At 36.3% G+C, this 14518-nt stretch overlaps 1 protein-coding gene and 2 long non-coding RNA genes across 3 annotated transcripts in view; 2 read left to right on the top strand and 1 right to left on the bottom strand.

Moving 5' to 3' along the window:
• LOC121394738 overlaps positions 1–14518 on the bottom strand; it is a 124938-nt gene that overhangs the window by 68757 nt on the left and 41663 nt on the right. The window lies entirely within an intron of this gene.
• LOC121394739 lies at positions 8499–9328 on the top strand. The gene is made up of 3 exons (XR_005961985.1): positions 8499–8817; positions 8924–8989; positions 9279–9328. It is a non-coding gene; the product is annotated as an uncharacterized LOC121394739 (long non-coding RNA).
• LOC121394736 (serine/threonine-protein kinase mig-15-like) lies at positions 9763–11434 on the top strand. Its single transcript, XM_041566482.1, has 4 exons — positions 9763–10330; positions 10585–10695; positions 10808–10898; positions 11287–11434. Exons 2-4 carry the CDS (start codon positions 10591–10593, stop codon positions 11406–11408), a joined length of 318 nt encoding a protein of 105 aa, XP_041422416.1. The 5' UTR covers positions 9763–10330; positions 10585–10590; the 3' UTR covers positions 11409–11434.

The raw sequence follows: 14518 nt of genomic DNA, 5'->3' as shown, positions 1-14518 counted from the left end.
GATTTTAGGTACATGTTTTATGTGTTATAACAGTTAATGTAGGTGAGAGTCCCCTTAAAGCTGCAAGTCACTGTTCTCTCATAAGACCTGCGTATCTTAAATAGTTACAATTGTATCTAAATGCAGGTGCTGCGTATTCTGTGCTCTCTGCCAAAAGCTTCATATTTAATTACGTTTCAGAAACATTGTAATTTTTTCTAGCTGTTCAATGCAGGAGATCAAAGGGAAATGTAGGACATTTCAGTAACAAACCTGGACTGTGTGCTGATATGTTAAAATCAGAACAGTTGGAAGATATGCCAGCAGACCAAATCCACAGGAAGTTGTTGGTTTATGGCTTAAGAGTGAGTGCCTTCCCTTCCTTGGGCCTAAAAGACTAGTGTCCTCTCCCCCATGAAATCCCACTGTTGACATCACTGTGCCATGCCTACTCCTGTGCTCCTTCAGTGCCCCTTCTGCCAACTCCTCTACAACCTGCCAGAAGGCTCAATTAGTTCTTGTTTGCTGGCCTGCCCTGTCCTGTTTCTGTCTGAGCACAAAGGTGAAAAGTGCTTTTGTGCCTTTAAAAAAACAAACTTTCTTCTCCCCCGGGCCACCATCAGGGGAGTACAGGCGATACTGCAGTCAGGGGTCAGTCAAACAGAGGCCCAAAGGTAAAAAGCACAATGGGAAGGGTTTGGGCGGTGCAGGGTGGAGTTTTATCATACTTTAGGGGTGAACAAAGTAGATCTAGGCATGGCCATAGATATGAGGGGAATCCTGTTTCATTGAGGCCCCATTTTGCATGTATATATTGGAAATTTTTTGTATGATTTTTTTTGGAAGATTAGGACCTTGCAGGAGGGGTGCAGAAGCTTTTCTGATCTAAATGTACAAGGAGTCATTTTACTGGCAAGGTGTATAAGGAGCTAAAGTAAACATTAATGAATAAATGACATAAATGCAGGTAATTGGTATACAGTCGGAGGTGAGAATTCTAAAAAAACTTCGACTTAATTTCATTAACTGAGATTAAAAATAAAAGTCATAATTATGAGATTAAAAGTCCTAATTATGAGTTTTAAAAGTCATAATTCATTAGATTTTTTTTTTGCTGGCCCCAGTGCTCTTCCGTAGAATTCATCCATTACTAAACAAATAAAAATCAAATGCTTGTGCTAGTGCCTTCATTTTCCTGCATTCCACCGCAGGACAAAACACAGCCTAGTCTTTCTTATGGGCCTGTACTAACAAAGGTGCATCCAAGCCCCAAATACAAGTGGAATGGAACACAATGCAATGCATCCACTTTATATTGGCAGTCTTTCCATCAAGTATTGGGTATATTTTTATACATATGCTCCTTGTTCTCCAAGGAGGGAAATAGTGTTCAATACCACAGTGAAATAAGGCCCAGATTTATGGCAAGGTTACAAAGGCTCGGGCCTAGGGCGGTAAATATTTCAGGGGCGGCATACCATCCAGCTGCATTCTGAGGAGCTCCAGTGACCCACCACATGTGCGCACGCCTGCGTGGTGGTGGGGTATCGGGTGCACGTAAAAGAGGGCAGGCGCTAGGACCTGGCAACCTAGGAGCGCCGAAAAAGGAAATCTGAGCCTGAGTGAAATACCACCTTGAAGATACTGATAAAAGACACAGGCGCTTTTAGTTGCTATGCTATCAATACATGGGATGCTATAGGTGGGACATGGTTTACATTCACATGCTTAAATGGGTGCTAGAGATCCCATTATTTGGGGGATTGTCACAGGATAGAGATAACCTTGTTCAATTTATACCCAACGTTTACCTATATCAAGTGTGTAACAAGATTTAACTTGTTCCAAAGCAGCGGCATTATAATAGTTAATTATGATTGGGAAGTCTATTCCCCTTAAAGGGGTTGTTCACCTTCAAACAACTAGTTGGTTTCAGATAGATCACCAGAAATAACCACTTTTTCCAATGACTTTCTATTTTCTATGTGTGTGACGGTTTTTCTAATATTGAAGTGTAAATTGTCATTTCTCTCCTTCTGAAGCAGCTCTGGGAGGGGGGGTCGCCGATCCTGTAAACTGTTCTAAATGGATACATTTACTTGATACATTTCTTATCTTTGTCCCTGCTGAGCAGAATCTCTGGGTTTCATTACAGGCAGCTGTTAGACTTGATACAATTGTTGCTAATACTCCAGAGATGCTGCTGAGAAATGGATCAACTCAATGTTGCAAAATTGTAACAGTTCAGAGTCTGCACCTGAATTACTGAGCTGCCAGACTCAAACACCACAGACACAAACATTCACCTTTACACTTAGATTTTGTAAAAAACGTAAAAAATAAATAATGGAAAGTATTTGAAAAAAGTCTTTATTTCTGGGGAACAATCTAAAAACAACTGAATTGAAAAAAGTGTTTGGAAGGTGAACAACCCCTTTAATATGTCTAAATAACATAAGTACCTAAATGTTCTGAGTGCTGCTTTACCATATTTTAAATCCTTCTGGATTCCTAGTTCAATCTCTAGTAAATCTGTCTGATAATAAAGGGCACATTCCCATTAATGATGTATTATACATACAGTAATGTCATTCCCTGTACTGATACCCATAATAATGAATGAATCCCCTCTGATGATATAGTATAGAGCACATACAGTAATGGTGCAATTATCAGTATTGATATATTTCAAATGCTGTACAAATATCTGGGCCATTCTCTATACCTGTGTGCTACTTATGTATTATACCTCCATACTTTATATCAATATATTATACATTCATATATTTACACTGCCTACATAAAAATAAAAGGGTCAAAAAATAAGCAAACAGCATTTTAACCATAATCTCTTTGAAATAATTGTAGAACTATGTGCAGTTTTTATGCTCATTTTGTATCCTCTGATCAGCAGCTAGTCATGTGACATATCATTGTGATGTCATAATGGACATTATCACAGCTGTTCATAACCAGCCCAGACTGTCTCATTCTTGATCAGGAGACTGAGGTGAGTGGAGCTCATGACACGCTGGGGAAAATTTTAAAATAACAATATTAATATAAATATAAAGGTAGCTGCTGGATAGGCCTTATTAGTGTCTGCTAGTGGGGTAAATGCAGGGGGGGTTGCTTGGCCCAACAAACAACAATGGTGGCATTGCCTGTACTAATAGCCTATATATAATATTAGCACATTCCTTATTTTCATTTAACATACAAATAGCAATGCAATAGAGTTATTATAATATCATAGCGCCGCCAACAAACAACATATCTCAATACAGTTTTTCTATTAATTTATAACTGTCCTTAAAAGAGCAGATTATCTGCTAAGGCTGAATTTGCTGACCGTAGTTTGCAGGTGTGATGTCATAATGTGGCACATAATACATTGTGATGTCACAGTGCACACAGAGTTAATGTTTGAAAACAAGCTCTAACTGCCTCATTCTGTATCAGGTAACTGAGGTGAGTGGAGCTCATCATAATACACTGGGGAAAATGTTAGAAAAATTCATATTCATATTCATATAGCTGCTGAGTAGGGCTTAGTAGCTGTTAGTGGGGTAATTGCAAACCATTTGAGTTTGAAGGGGATGAAGTGCTTGGCCCTACAGACAATTATGGTCCCATACATTCCCTATTTTCATCTACATATAGCAATATAGCTGGATATAGTCGTTGTGTAGGCCTAAGTATCTGCTAGTGGAGTAATTTTGGGGATCTGAAAAGATATTAGTGTGCTTCAAACTGCTGATAGTTTTTTCTAGTCATTAATTGTCACTCTAATGTTACTTTAATGTTACTGGCCATTCATTTTCAGTTACCTGTTAAAAAATTAATCAACCTTATTTATAACCAATTCATAGGATTATTACATAGTGTGTAACCAATGATTTTTCTCTCTCCACAGAAAGAATATTCTATTTACAAATCACCAAAAAGAATTTTTAACAAACAAATCAACAGAAAGAATTTTTGACATACAAATCGACAGAAAGAATTTTTGAAATACAAATCAACAGAAAGAGTATTTGACAAACAAATCAACAGAAAGACTTATCGACATACAAAAACCATCATGTTTCGACGCATATGCAGTATTTTCAAATGTTTTACGAAAGTAAGTTTTTTTTTATACTCATATCCTAGATTTTTAGTTTGTATGGAAAAACTGTGTAAACTGTTAATGACAAACTAAAATGCATGTGATGAAATTTAAAATTTCATCAAATATACCTTTGAAAACTAAAGTGCTATAAATGTTATTTTCCTGTTAACTCAGGGGTCCCCAACCGCAGGGCCAGTCCTGAACTGGCCCCGGTAAACAATTAACCCACGTCCAAATTGGATGTCGGCACGCCGAATAGGACACTGGCGCACCCAAATTGGACGCCGACCCCTCACAACCCCTCTGACCACTCCCTGACCCCTCCATACTTGGAAAAAAATTGGCTCTTTTTAAGTCCCCAGGCCAAAAAAGGTTGGGGACCCCTGTGTTAACGGATTCAAATTTGAGTTCACTGGCATAACTATAGAGGAAGCAGACCTTGTTTTCTGTATTGTTTTAAAGGAAAATGGTCTTAGAGGTTGGGAACTGCTATGTTTCCTAATTCTAGCTTCTAATGGACCTATTCATTTAGTTACACCTTGATCATTGCCTCTAATATTCAAACCTATCTTCTTTTGCCAGGTTAAAAAAGTTAAAGAAGAGAAAAATGAAGTCATTTTGGTAAGTAGAGAAACTTGTCATACATAAACATTTTGTTAAAGATGGAGGATAATGTAACAATGTCGTAAAATATAATAAAACTTAAAACACTCCAAACCTTCTAGCAGATATAACACTCTTCTTGAACTATGATGCATAGCCTAGCATATGTTACTCCCAAGGGGCCACATTTGTTCGGTTTGTTAATTAGATTTTGTTAAATTACAAGTCGGACTTATCTGTGGATCAGTAGCCTTAGACACCAACTCTACACAAATGTATCTAACATTTCAGTTGATTTACAGATTGGCCATTGCCACTTATATACCAACATTGACCTGATTGCTAAGAACCCATTTCATTGCTAATGTCTAATTATCCTTTTCTTTTCCAGCAAGGGGCAGTCCAGTAACCCCTTGCATTTTTATGAGAAAATAGATGCCAACCCTGCATTCATTTATACTCAAAACTATATCTCATAGTATAATGTGTCTTTTATTTATCTTGATCAATAATCTCTTACCCTCCTTTTTTTATTTAAAAAACAGGAACTACCGAAGATGTACACAGAAATGCCCTATTTGGTAAGCAAATAATAGTTTATTAGTTATATTTAAATAATATTAAATTAAATAAAGCAACATTACATATCTAATCTGCCAGGTAAATATTTTAAAGAGGCTAACACAATTAAAACAAAACAAACCCATAATATCATGGGAAGTATATTTTCGCATTTTCCAACAAATAATTGATTTCATTTTTTTTTTCTTTCAACTAGGAACCAGTAGAAACCAATGTTAATAATATCAGTGAGGTAAGTAGGAAAACATAAAACTTTGAAAATACTTTGTCACATTGCCATATGCAATACTTATTAGAATAGCAACAAATGGATTAATTGTATGTTTTTATTCTTAAACAGAAACAACCTGAGGAAATCATTGCCCATGACATTTGCCAGGAGACAAATATTGGCCATAACAGCTGCCAAGAAGAACCTGATGAAAACAATGGTCATGAAATCTGCCAGGAAGAACCTGAAGACAATATTAGCCATCACAGCTATCAGGTAAGTAGTTTTAAATGAATTTTAAAAAAAACACAACAACATGCCTCTTCCCCAACAATACATGGCTTTTTGCTTAATATATTTTAAAGCCTTCTTTATAAAGCCTTCATTCTTTGTAGAGCTCAATTAATTATCTTACATTTGCTTAACAGAATCAATCATGTGATCCATGTGATCAATAAACTTCTATCTCTTTTCCAGGAGCAACCTGAGGAGCGTGGCACAGAGATCAGCCAGGGTAATGCCTCAGAGGAGGCAGAAAATCTAGAAGAAGAAAGTCTAGAAGAAGAAAGTCTAGAAGATGAAAATCTAGAAGTAGAAAGTTTAGAAGAGGAAGAAGAAAGCAGTAATGATAACCCATTTCCATTTCTTGAGGTATGGCTTTTTGCTAAATATATTTTAAAGCATTCTTTGTAGAGCTCAATTAATTATCTCACATTTACTTAACAGAATCAATCATGTGATCAATAATCTTCTCTCTCTTTTCCAGGAGCAACCTGAGGAGCCTGGCACAGAGATCAGCCAGGGTAATGCCTCAGAGGAAGAAGAAATTCTAGAAGAACAAGAGGAAGAAAACAATAGTGATGACATGCTTATATCTAGTGGGGAAGAAGAAAGCATTAGTGATGATCTGTTTCCATCACTTGAGGTATGATTGAGGGAAGCCATCAATGCTTATCACTACAACACCATGCTGCACACATATGATAACACATTACCAACTTTATTTTCCAATACTGTGTCACATTGTCATATGTAATAGATATTAGTATAGCAACAAATGGATTAATTGTATGTTTTTATTCTTAAACAGAAACAACTTGAGGAAATCATTGCCCATGACAATTGCCAGGAAAATCCTGAGACAAATATTGGCCATTTCCAGGAGCAACCTGAGGAGCCTGGCACAGAGATCAGCCAGGGTAATGCCTCAGAGGAAGAAGAAAAGCTAGAAGAACAAGCAGAAAAAGAAAACAATAGTGATGACATGGTTATATGTAGTGATGAAGAAGAAAGCATTATTGATTATCTGTTTCCATCACTTGAGGTATGATTTTCTATCAAGGACATTAAGACATGTTGTGCATTGAACTTATTGATTTATTGGGACATGTTTAGAATAAAGTTAATTTAGTATGGCTTTGTTTAGGCCCACTAATGTCTGGGAACCTAAAAACCAAACTGCAGTTTAAATCACCAGTCCAGCTCATGGTAAAACACTTTAAGAACTATATATTTTTGGAGTATCCACATAAACTGCAGTGCCCAGAGGGAAGCCATCAATGCTTATCACTACAACATCATGCTGCACACATTACATGGGACATTGTAGGGATGAGCACATTTTTGAAGCCCTAGACTTGTATGTATTTTGGCAAATTTTCACTGACGGTGAATTTTTGGCTAACGAAATGGGTCAAATTTGCCCACCCCTACAAACAAGATATTCACATAACAGATGACTAACTTTATTTTCCAATACTGTGTCACATTGCCATATGTAATATATATATTAGTATAGCAACAAATGGATTAATTGTATGTTTTTATTCTTAAACAGAAACAACCTGAGGAAATCATTGCCCATGACATCTGCCAGGAAAATCCTGAGACAAATATTGGCCATTTCCAGGAGCAACCTGAGGAGCCTGGCACAGAGATCAGCCAGGGTAATGCCTCAGAGGAAGAACATAATCTACAAGAACAAGAGGAAGAAGAAAACAATAGTGATGACATGCTTATATATAGTGGGGAAGAAGAAAGCATTTGTGATGATCTGTTTCCATCACTTGAGGTATGATTTACTATCAAGGACACTAAGACATTTTGTGCATTGAACGGATTGATTTATTGGGACATGTTTAGAATAAAGTTAATTTAGTATGGCTTCATTTAGGCCCACTAATGTCTGGGAACCTAATAACCAAACTGCAGTTTAAATCACCAGTCCAGCTCATGCTAAAACACTTTGGGGTAAATTTATCAAAGAGTGAAGTTCCGCAGCTCTCAATTCATTGCTATGGGATTTTGAAAGGCGTATTTATCAATGGGTGAAGTGAAAGTTCACCCTTTGATAAATACGCCTATAAAAATCCCATAGAAATGAATGGAGAGTGGCGGAACTTCTCTCTAGTGGCAGAACTACACTATTAACTTCATTTTTGATAAATTACCCCTTTAAGAACTATATGTTTTTGGAGTATCCACATAAACTGCAGTGCCCAGAGGGAAGCCATCAATGCTTATCACTACAACACCGTGCTGCACACATTACATGGGGAAACCCACAAATGGGTAATTTTTTCTTTGCAGCTCTGGAATACATTGCCCAAAGTTTAAAGGTGTTATTTACTAAACTCAATTTTTTTTTCTGCCCAAGTTTTTTTGGGCAAAAATGTTAATGTTTAGAGGAGAAAAAAACGCTCACGATTTCAAACCTGTAACTGTTGTGTATAGGTCAATGGGAGATGTCCTTTTTACAATTTGAAGGTATCGTGGTCTGCTCTGGATTTTGTCTGGTAAACCAAAAAAATTGGGGTTTTCAGGCAATAACCTAAAAAAATAAAGCAATTCAGGATTCAAATCCAAATAATTTGGGGATTTCCCCGTTTTCGCAATTTTTCCCCCGACCTGACTGTTTCAAGTTATTTTATTGATAAATAAGATAAAATTGTGGATGGGAGTTTAGTCAAGCTTAGTTTAATACAAATATGAGAAATTCAAGTTTTAGTAAATAACCCCCTAAAAGTCTCACACACATTAGTTCTATTAGGACAAACCATAACCCATATACATAAGAATAATAATCTTTGTAATAGTTATGTCCACCATTAACAACACTGTACTAAATATAAATTAAAAAACTGCTTAACAAGGAACACAGTGAGGAATCTTATGGGGATGCCTCTCAACCTGAACAAACTAAATGAGCAACAAACTAAAAAGAAAAGCTTGCAATATTTATTCTTTTTGTCTATTTACTGAGTTGATCTAAAATAATGTTTTCCTTTACCAGGTCTGCAATGAACATGGATTTGACAAACTATGCCCGGTATGCAAAAACATTTTTTACATTATTATCCCTGTTTTCAGCCTTCTCCCTCTATTCTCCCCCCACCACCTGCCATTATATTGTCTTATTTTCAAATTTTTTTTAGGACCCAACTGGCTGGATAGACCTCGAACAATGTGTTGGATCAGGAGGATTTGGAGTAATCCATAAGGTCAGATATGAGATTCTAAGATTGTAAGGGGTGGGAATGACCTACCTTTTGTGGCCCTTAACATCTCAATATAATTCTATATATTGTATATATTTATCTATCTAGTATATAAATATTCATACATATGTCATGTATCACTAAATTGCCACATATGCCACATTTTAAGCAGGATTCATATTTCCTTTTGGAGTTTGTTTTTTGTTTCTGAGACTGCAAAGACCCATGTCGTTATACTCAGGTACTTTATCAAATTCAAGTCAAAATTCACCACAAATCTGTTTTCTTTCAGGCATGGCATTTTAAGGAAAAGAAAGAAGTGGCCATAAAAGTGATAAAAGATCTTAGGGTAATGTATATTTTTTACTATTTAATTTATTATAATGAGAATATTGCAGAAAGTGTTGTGTTACACATACAAATCAACTGCCAGTAAAAAGAGACTTTATAAACCATGATTAGCAAGTCGCCCCCTTATATAATGGATAGTCATAATGCAAAATGGAATTTGTAATGATTAGAAATGGACTTCTTTAAATGCCCCAAGCTCTGCTCAGCCCGGTGAAATAAGCTCTGCTCAGCCCGGTGAAATATTCACTGTAGGTTTAATTATTTAATAAATGCAAAACTAACTATATCATCCGCTTGTAATATTTGCAGCTTATAAAAGGCAAACGTGTGACTTATATTCATTAATCTCTATGTAACAATACTATAAAGTAACCACCCCTAACAGAAGGGGATGTAAATCACACCAAATCATAAAAAAAAAATCATAACTCAGTTCAACACATTGCAAGTAAACACATGGAGCGGCATAGAAGAGAAAGAGGGGAAGTTAGATTCTATGATTGAGAGTGGACGCCATTACAGCACATCACAGAGAGACTTGAGAGAACTGATAACCTTTACTAGCTTTACGCATTCAGAAGCTTCTGATGAAGTGACTCCAGTCACGAAATGCGTAAAGCTAGTTCCCCTGCCCGCTTACACTTTTGTATTCTTAACATGGATTAATAAAGTTAACTGGCTCTATCCAAGTTTGGTTTCCTCGAGTTCTGATCCGGTGAGGTCATCCCTACTATCAAGTTTGTTTGGGAAGTTAGTATCTGTGGTGTTGGCACTGTGGTACACTGATGGCAAACTAATGAATTCTATGTTTTACAACAAGGATTAAATAGTTATCAAGACTAATTTAATGATCATTATTTCTGTATCTAGGATAATGAAGAGATCCTTGCTGAACTGTACGTACTTGAACGTGTTTCTGGCCACGACAACTTCCCTGCCTTTTATGGAGCCTTTTATCTACGGCCCAGCATTTCAAATGAAGAGGCGCTATGGGTAAGGATATACTTCTTAAATAAAAGCACACAATGGTCTTGCATTGCACATGCCAAGAAGGAGAAAATCTCAATCAAAGTTAATAAATATAACACTGATTATTTCAGACCCGTTACTGCTACTGATTACTAGGAATGTTACACAGACACACAGACAGATAGATAGATTTTAGGCAACATATATATATATATATATATATATACACTATAATATTTATATACACTATAAATAAAAACATTTTATTTCTATTCTAGATTGCTATGACAATGTGTGCTGGTGGCTCCGTAGATGCCTTAATTAGGAGCACGCCCAATAGATCCTTGGATGAGACCTGGATTTCATACATATGCAAGAAAGTTTTACAGGTAAGACAGATATTAACCCCTTCATTGCTTTTCATAATCTCTGCTCATCCTATTAATTCTATAATATAAAAAATATACATGTTCATCATGTTTGCTTTATTCATCTTTCTAGGGCCTGGATTACTTACAGGAACTGAACGTGATACATCATGATCTCAAGGGCGCCAATATAATGTTAACTTCTACGGCCCGTGTGAAGATAAGTAAGTGACGTTTATTATCTATAGGAAGAATGGGTGCCATATAAGCAAAGGGTACATTTATTGCTCATCTCAATGCCTAGCTTTTCTTAGGCATCATAAAACTTTAAAGGGGATCTCTACCCAAAAATTGCACCTTTGCATAATTCAAAAATATCATTGTAAGCATCGTTCCAATATACAGTCATTAAGAATGTTCAGTGTTTTATTTGTCTCTGTCTTTACACTCTCTTTGCGCCTGGTTCAAATCAATAGTCAGCGCCAGACAAAAGAAAATACTGCTTCAATAATATATTTCCATTTGTAATAACTGAAGCACCTTTCTGTATTGTCATAGATGTTATTACTGCGTTGTACAAAGTAAATTCATGCTTGTTTCTTTCAATTTCAGTTGATTTTGGCCTTGCCACAATAGGGCCCATCAGTACAAGTAATGCAGGAACCCGCTGTTGGATGGCACCTGAAGTCCATGCATGTTTTACACGAAGTGTACATTATAACTACAAGGTATAATTAATAAAATAGTTGTCATTTAGTTCAGTTTTCATTAAAGTGATTAAACAAAATGCTCTCTTAAGGCAGGAATAACAAATCCATGCCAAATGTAATTTGTAGAGCTTTTTTCTCCCAGTAGAGACTCTTGAAAATGTAAAATCATAAATGTTTATAGTTGAAGTCGGCTACTGGAAATGTTTCATAGTAATACAACGTAGCTTGGCTCTAAAGTATTAGTCATTTAGCATCCCATATTGACCCTGAGACAGGATGAGGAGGGAGAGTCAGTAGAAGTATCTTTATCTTCTGTAACAATGATTATAATTTGTTTGCTAAATGGGTGTTGCTTTTTGTTTTTATTTTCTAGGTGGATGTGTGGTCTTTAGGAATCACAGCCATAGAAATGGCAGAATACAATCCTCGTAAGTAATCTTAAATAACATTTTGCGTGCATTTATGTTCATTTATGGAGGAGTGTTTTTAGGAAGGTCAGAGGGTATCACCTATACTATAACAATGAAACATGTAAATCGGCCATGAATCAGAGAATCTTTTCTGTGCTTTTATTATAATGGTGTCTTCTGTAATTTGCATTAGTTACTTTTCTTTTTAGTGATACACTGGAAAGCAAGATATAACTTCTTGTTTCAGAGACAGGAGCAATCAGATAAAAGATATAGACTGTGTCTTTCCTGTATCCCCTTAGGCTAATGGCAAATAATGTTTTCTCTGCTGCTGAGAAAATGCAGATACAGCCATATACTGCCCTATATGTCCAATATCTGTCTGTCACTGTGCACACGCTACAATAATTCCAACCAGACTGCATTTATTTATTTATTTGTTATGTATATGAGGGTATATGAGGGTAAGGCCACACTGGGAATTTTGGGGAGATTTGGTCGCCTAGCCCAAATGCCTTCCCTCACTCTGCGCCGGCTAAAATAAAAAACTTGCTGGCGCTAATCACATGCGCCGATTGGTTTTTCGAAGTCGCCCGAAGTTTCCACCCTTCGGGCGACTTCGGAAAATGAACCGCCGCGTGCGGTTAGCACCGGCGGTTTTTTATTTTAGCCGGCGCAGAATGAGGGAAGGCGTTTGGGGAGATTGGTCGCTGCAAAGAAGAGGCGATTAGTCGCCAGGTGACCAAATCTCCCCAAAATGACCAGTGTGGCCTTACCCTTAAAGAAGGAAATTATTATCTCAAAAAGTTTAAATAAATCATCGATTGGTTCTGATAATAGAAACTCATCAGAATATTTGATGTAGTCACCCTCTACTGTACAATGCTGCAAAATATGTTGGCCCCTTTAAATTTGTAAGAATAATAATATTGTGTTCTCTTACACTTACAGCACACATTAAACTCCGTGGTGCGGAGCTTTCCGAAAGGATTATGAATGGTCCAGCTCCAGCTCTAAAAGAGGATATATGGTGAGTCATTTTTTTTTTACAGAAATAGGACTTAAGGTGGCCATAGACGTTACAATTACAATCTTTCCTGGAAAAGATCTTTTTGATCGATAAGCCAACCCATATCCAAGTCTTCTGCCAATATCGGTTGGCTCGTTTCCCACCATACACGCACCGAATATGGTACCAGAATTTTTTTTGTACAATATTATTGATGCGTCTATGGCCACCTTAAGCAGTGAGGGTGGGGGAATGGGGAAAGAGACACTGAAGCATAAGGCCGGGGAAGGTGTTAAAGTGGGAAAGAGATAAGTTCAATGAGCTCAAATGTAAGTGTCACTACTGTATCCACTCTATCCATTGCTGTGATGATGGGCTGTGTTCAAGTTATTAGTATTCTTTAAGAGACATCACCCTTTTTATAAATTCAAGAGCTTACACTTTGTTGGCCCAAATTATTATATGAAAAGAAACATCTCCCATTTTAATTCCCTATCACCCAACAGACTTCAGTGTCCTTTTTGAATAATTCTGGCTCTGTGTTTTATTACATCATCAGTAACACTTCTGCCTTGTTTCTTTCCCCCCAGGAGTAATAAATTCCACAGATTTATTAATAAATGCCTTCAGAAGGATCCAGCCAAAAGACCATTCGCAAAGGAACTCCTATTAAACCGATTCATCACATATAATCGAGATGAAGACGAGGTGCAATATAGCATAGCAGAGCATATACATAAAGGTAATGCAAATGACTCATATTCTCTACAATCAAAAAGCAATTACTGGGAAATCTTTAATGCCTTTGTGGTTATTCAAGGCTTTAGGTATTTAAGGATTCCTATTTTGATCACTATCCAAAAAATTAGGGATTTTAGGGAATTTTCATTTTCAGGTGTAATTAGTTTTTTTTAATTACTAATGGTTTTAGCTCCAACCAGTTCTGCTTTAAATTGTGAAAGTTTCTATCAATTACTAACTTAGCTAGCCAGTTAAGTCACATTATGTCACATTATGGCCATTTTTACAGTGCCCTTTCATGTGCATAGATATAAAACACAGATCTTCTTGTCTAACATTAAAAACATTTTCTCCTAGGAGCAAAGAAATAAGACATTCAAGTTGAAGATTCTCTTGCAACACCTCATTAAGAAGACTTTGTCAAGACTTAGGAAGGAAATGGAAGAACAATATATAAATCAAAAAATGGATTCTACCCTTGCAAGATCTGAAATGTGGCTCCTTCATTATGTTCCCAAAAGGGAAAGGAGGGAAAGGGTTGGGAACACAATGTAGGAGCCACAGTCCATCTACTTTGGATACTTTACCAAATGTTTATTTTTATATAATCTAATTAAATGTATATTTATTTTATATATTAATAAAAATAATAAAAATAAGCTGATGTTTGACGTTTGAATAATTAATATATAGTGTAAGAAAATGGGCTGTTGAAGAGTTGCATCAACTGTAAAGGAGAGGGAAATGTTTTAGAAAATATCAACTGGGAAAAAATCAATTAGGATAATATTATTGTGGATATAAACAACTGCTAGTACTTGTTTCATAATCTTCGGGAAAATGTTGTACTTTCAACAGCTTATGAAAGGGATTTTAAACACCTTCTGTAAATTATATAGTAAATTAACTTTTTGTCAATTGGCGCAAGAAGTGCAACAATTTTTGTGCAAGCACATATCATGGTTGTGCTTGGA

This window comes from Xenopus laevis, chromosome 6L, assembly GCF_017654675.1.
Source record: "Xenopus laevis strain J_2021 chromosome 6L, Xenopus_laevis_v10.1, whole genome shotgun sequence".
NCBI lineage: Eukaryota > Metazoa > Chordata > Amphibia > Anura > Pipidae > Xenopus > Xenopus laevis.
Note: the sequence above shows the minus strand (reverse complement) of the source record. Positions and strands in the feature narration are given on the sequence as shown.

What these genes read in the sequence shown, in the direction of transcription:
- LOC121394736 (XM_041566482.1), top strand. Translation starts at nt 10,591, where the DNA reads ATGACAATGTGTGCTGGTGGCTCCGTAGATGCCTTAATTAGGAGCACG. An exon ending in TATGCAAGAAAGTTTTACAG is followed by an intron (nt 10,696 to 10,807) that starts GTAAGACAGATA and finishes TCATCTTTCTAG; the next exon opens with GGCCTGGATTACTTACAGGA. An exon ending in TACGGCCCGTGTGAAGATAA is followed by an intron (nt 10,899 to 11,286) that starts GTAAGTGACGTT and finishes TTTCAATTTCAG; the next exon opens with TTGATTTTGGCCTTGCCACA.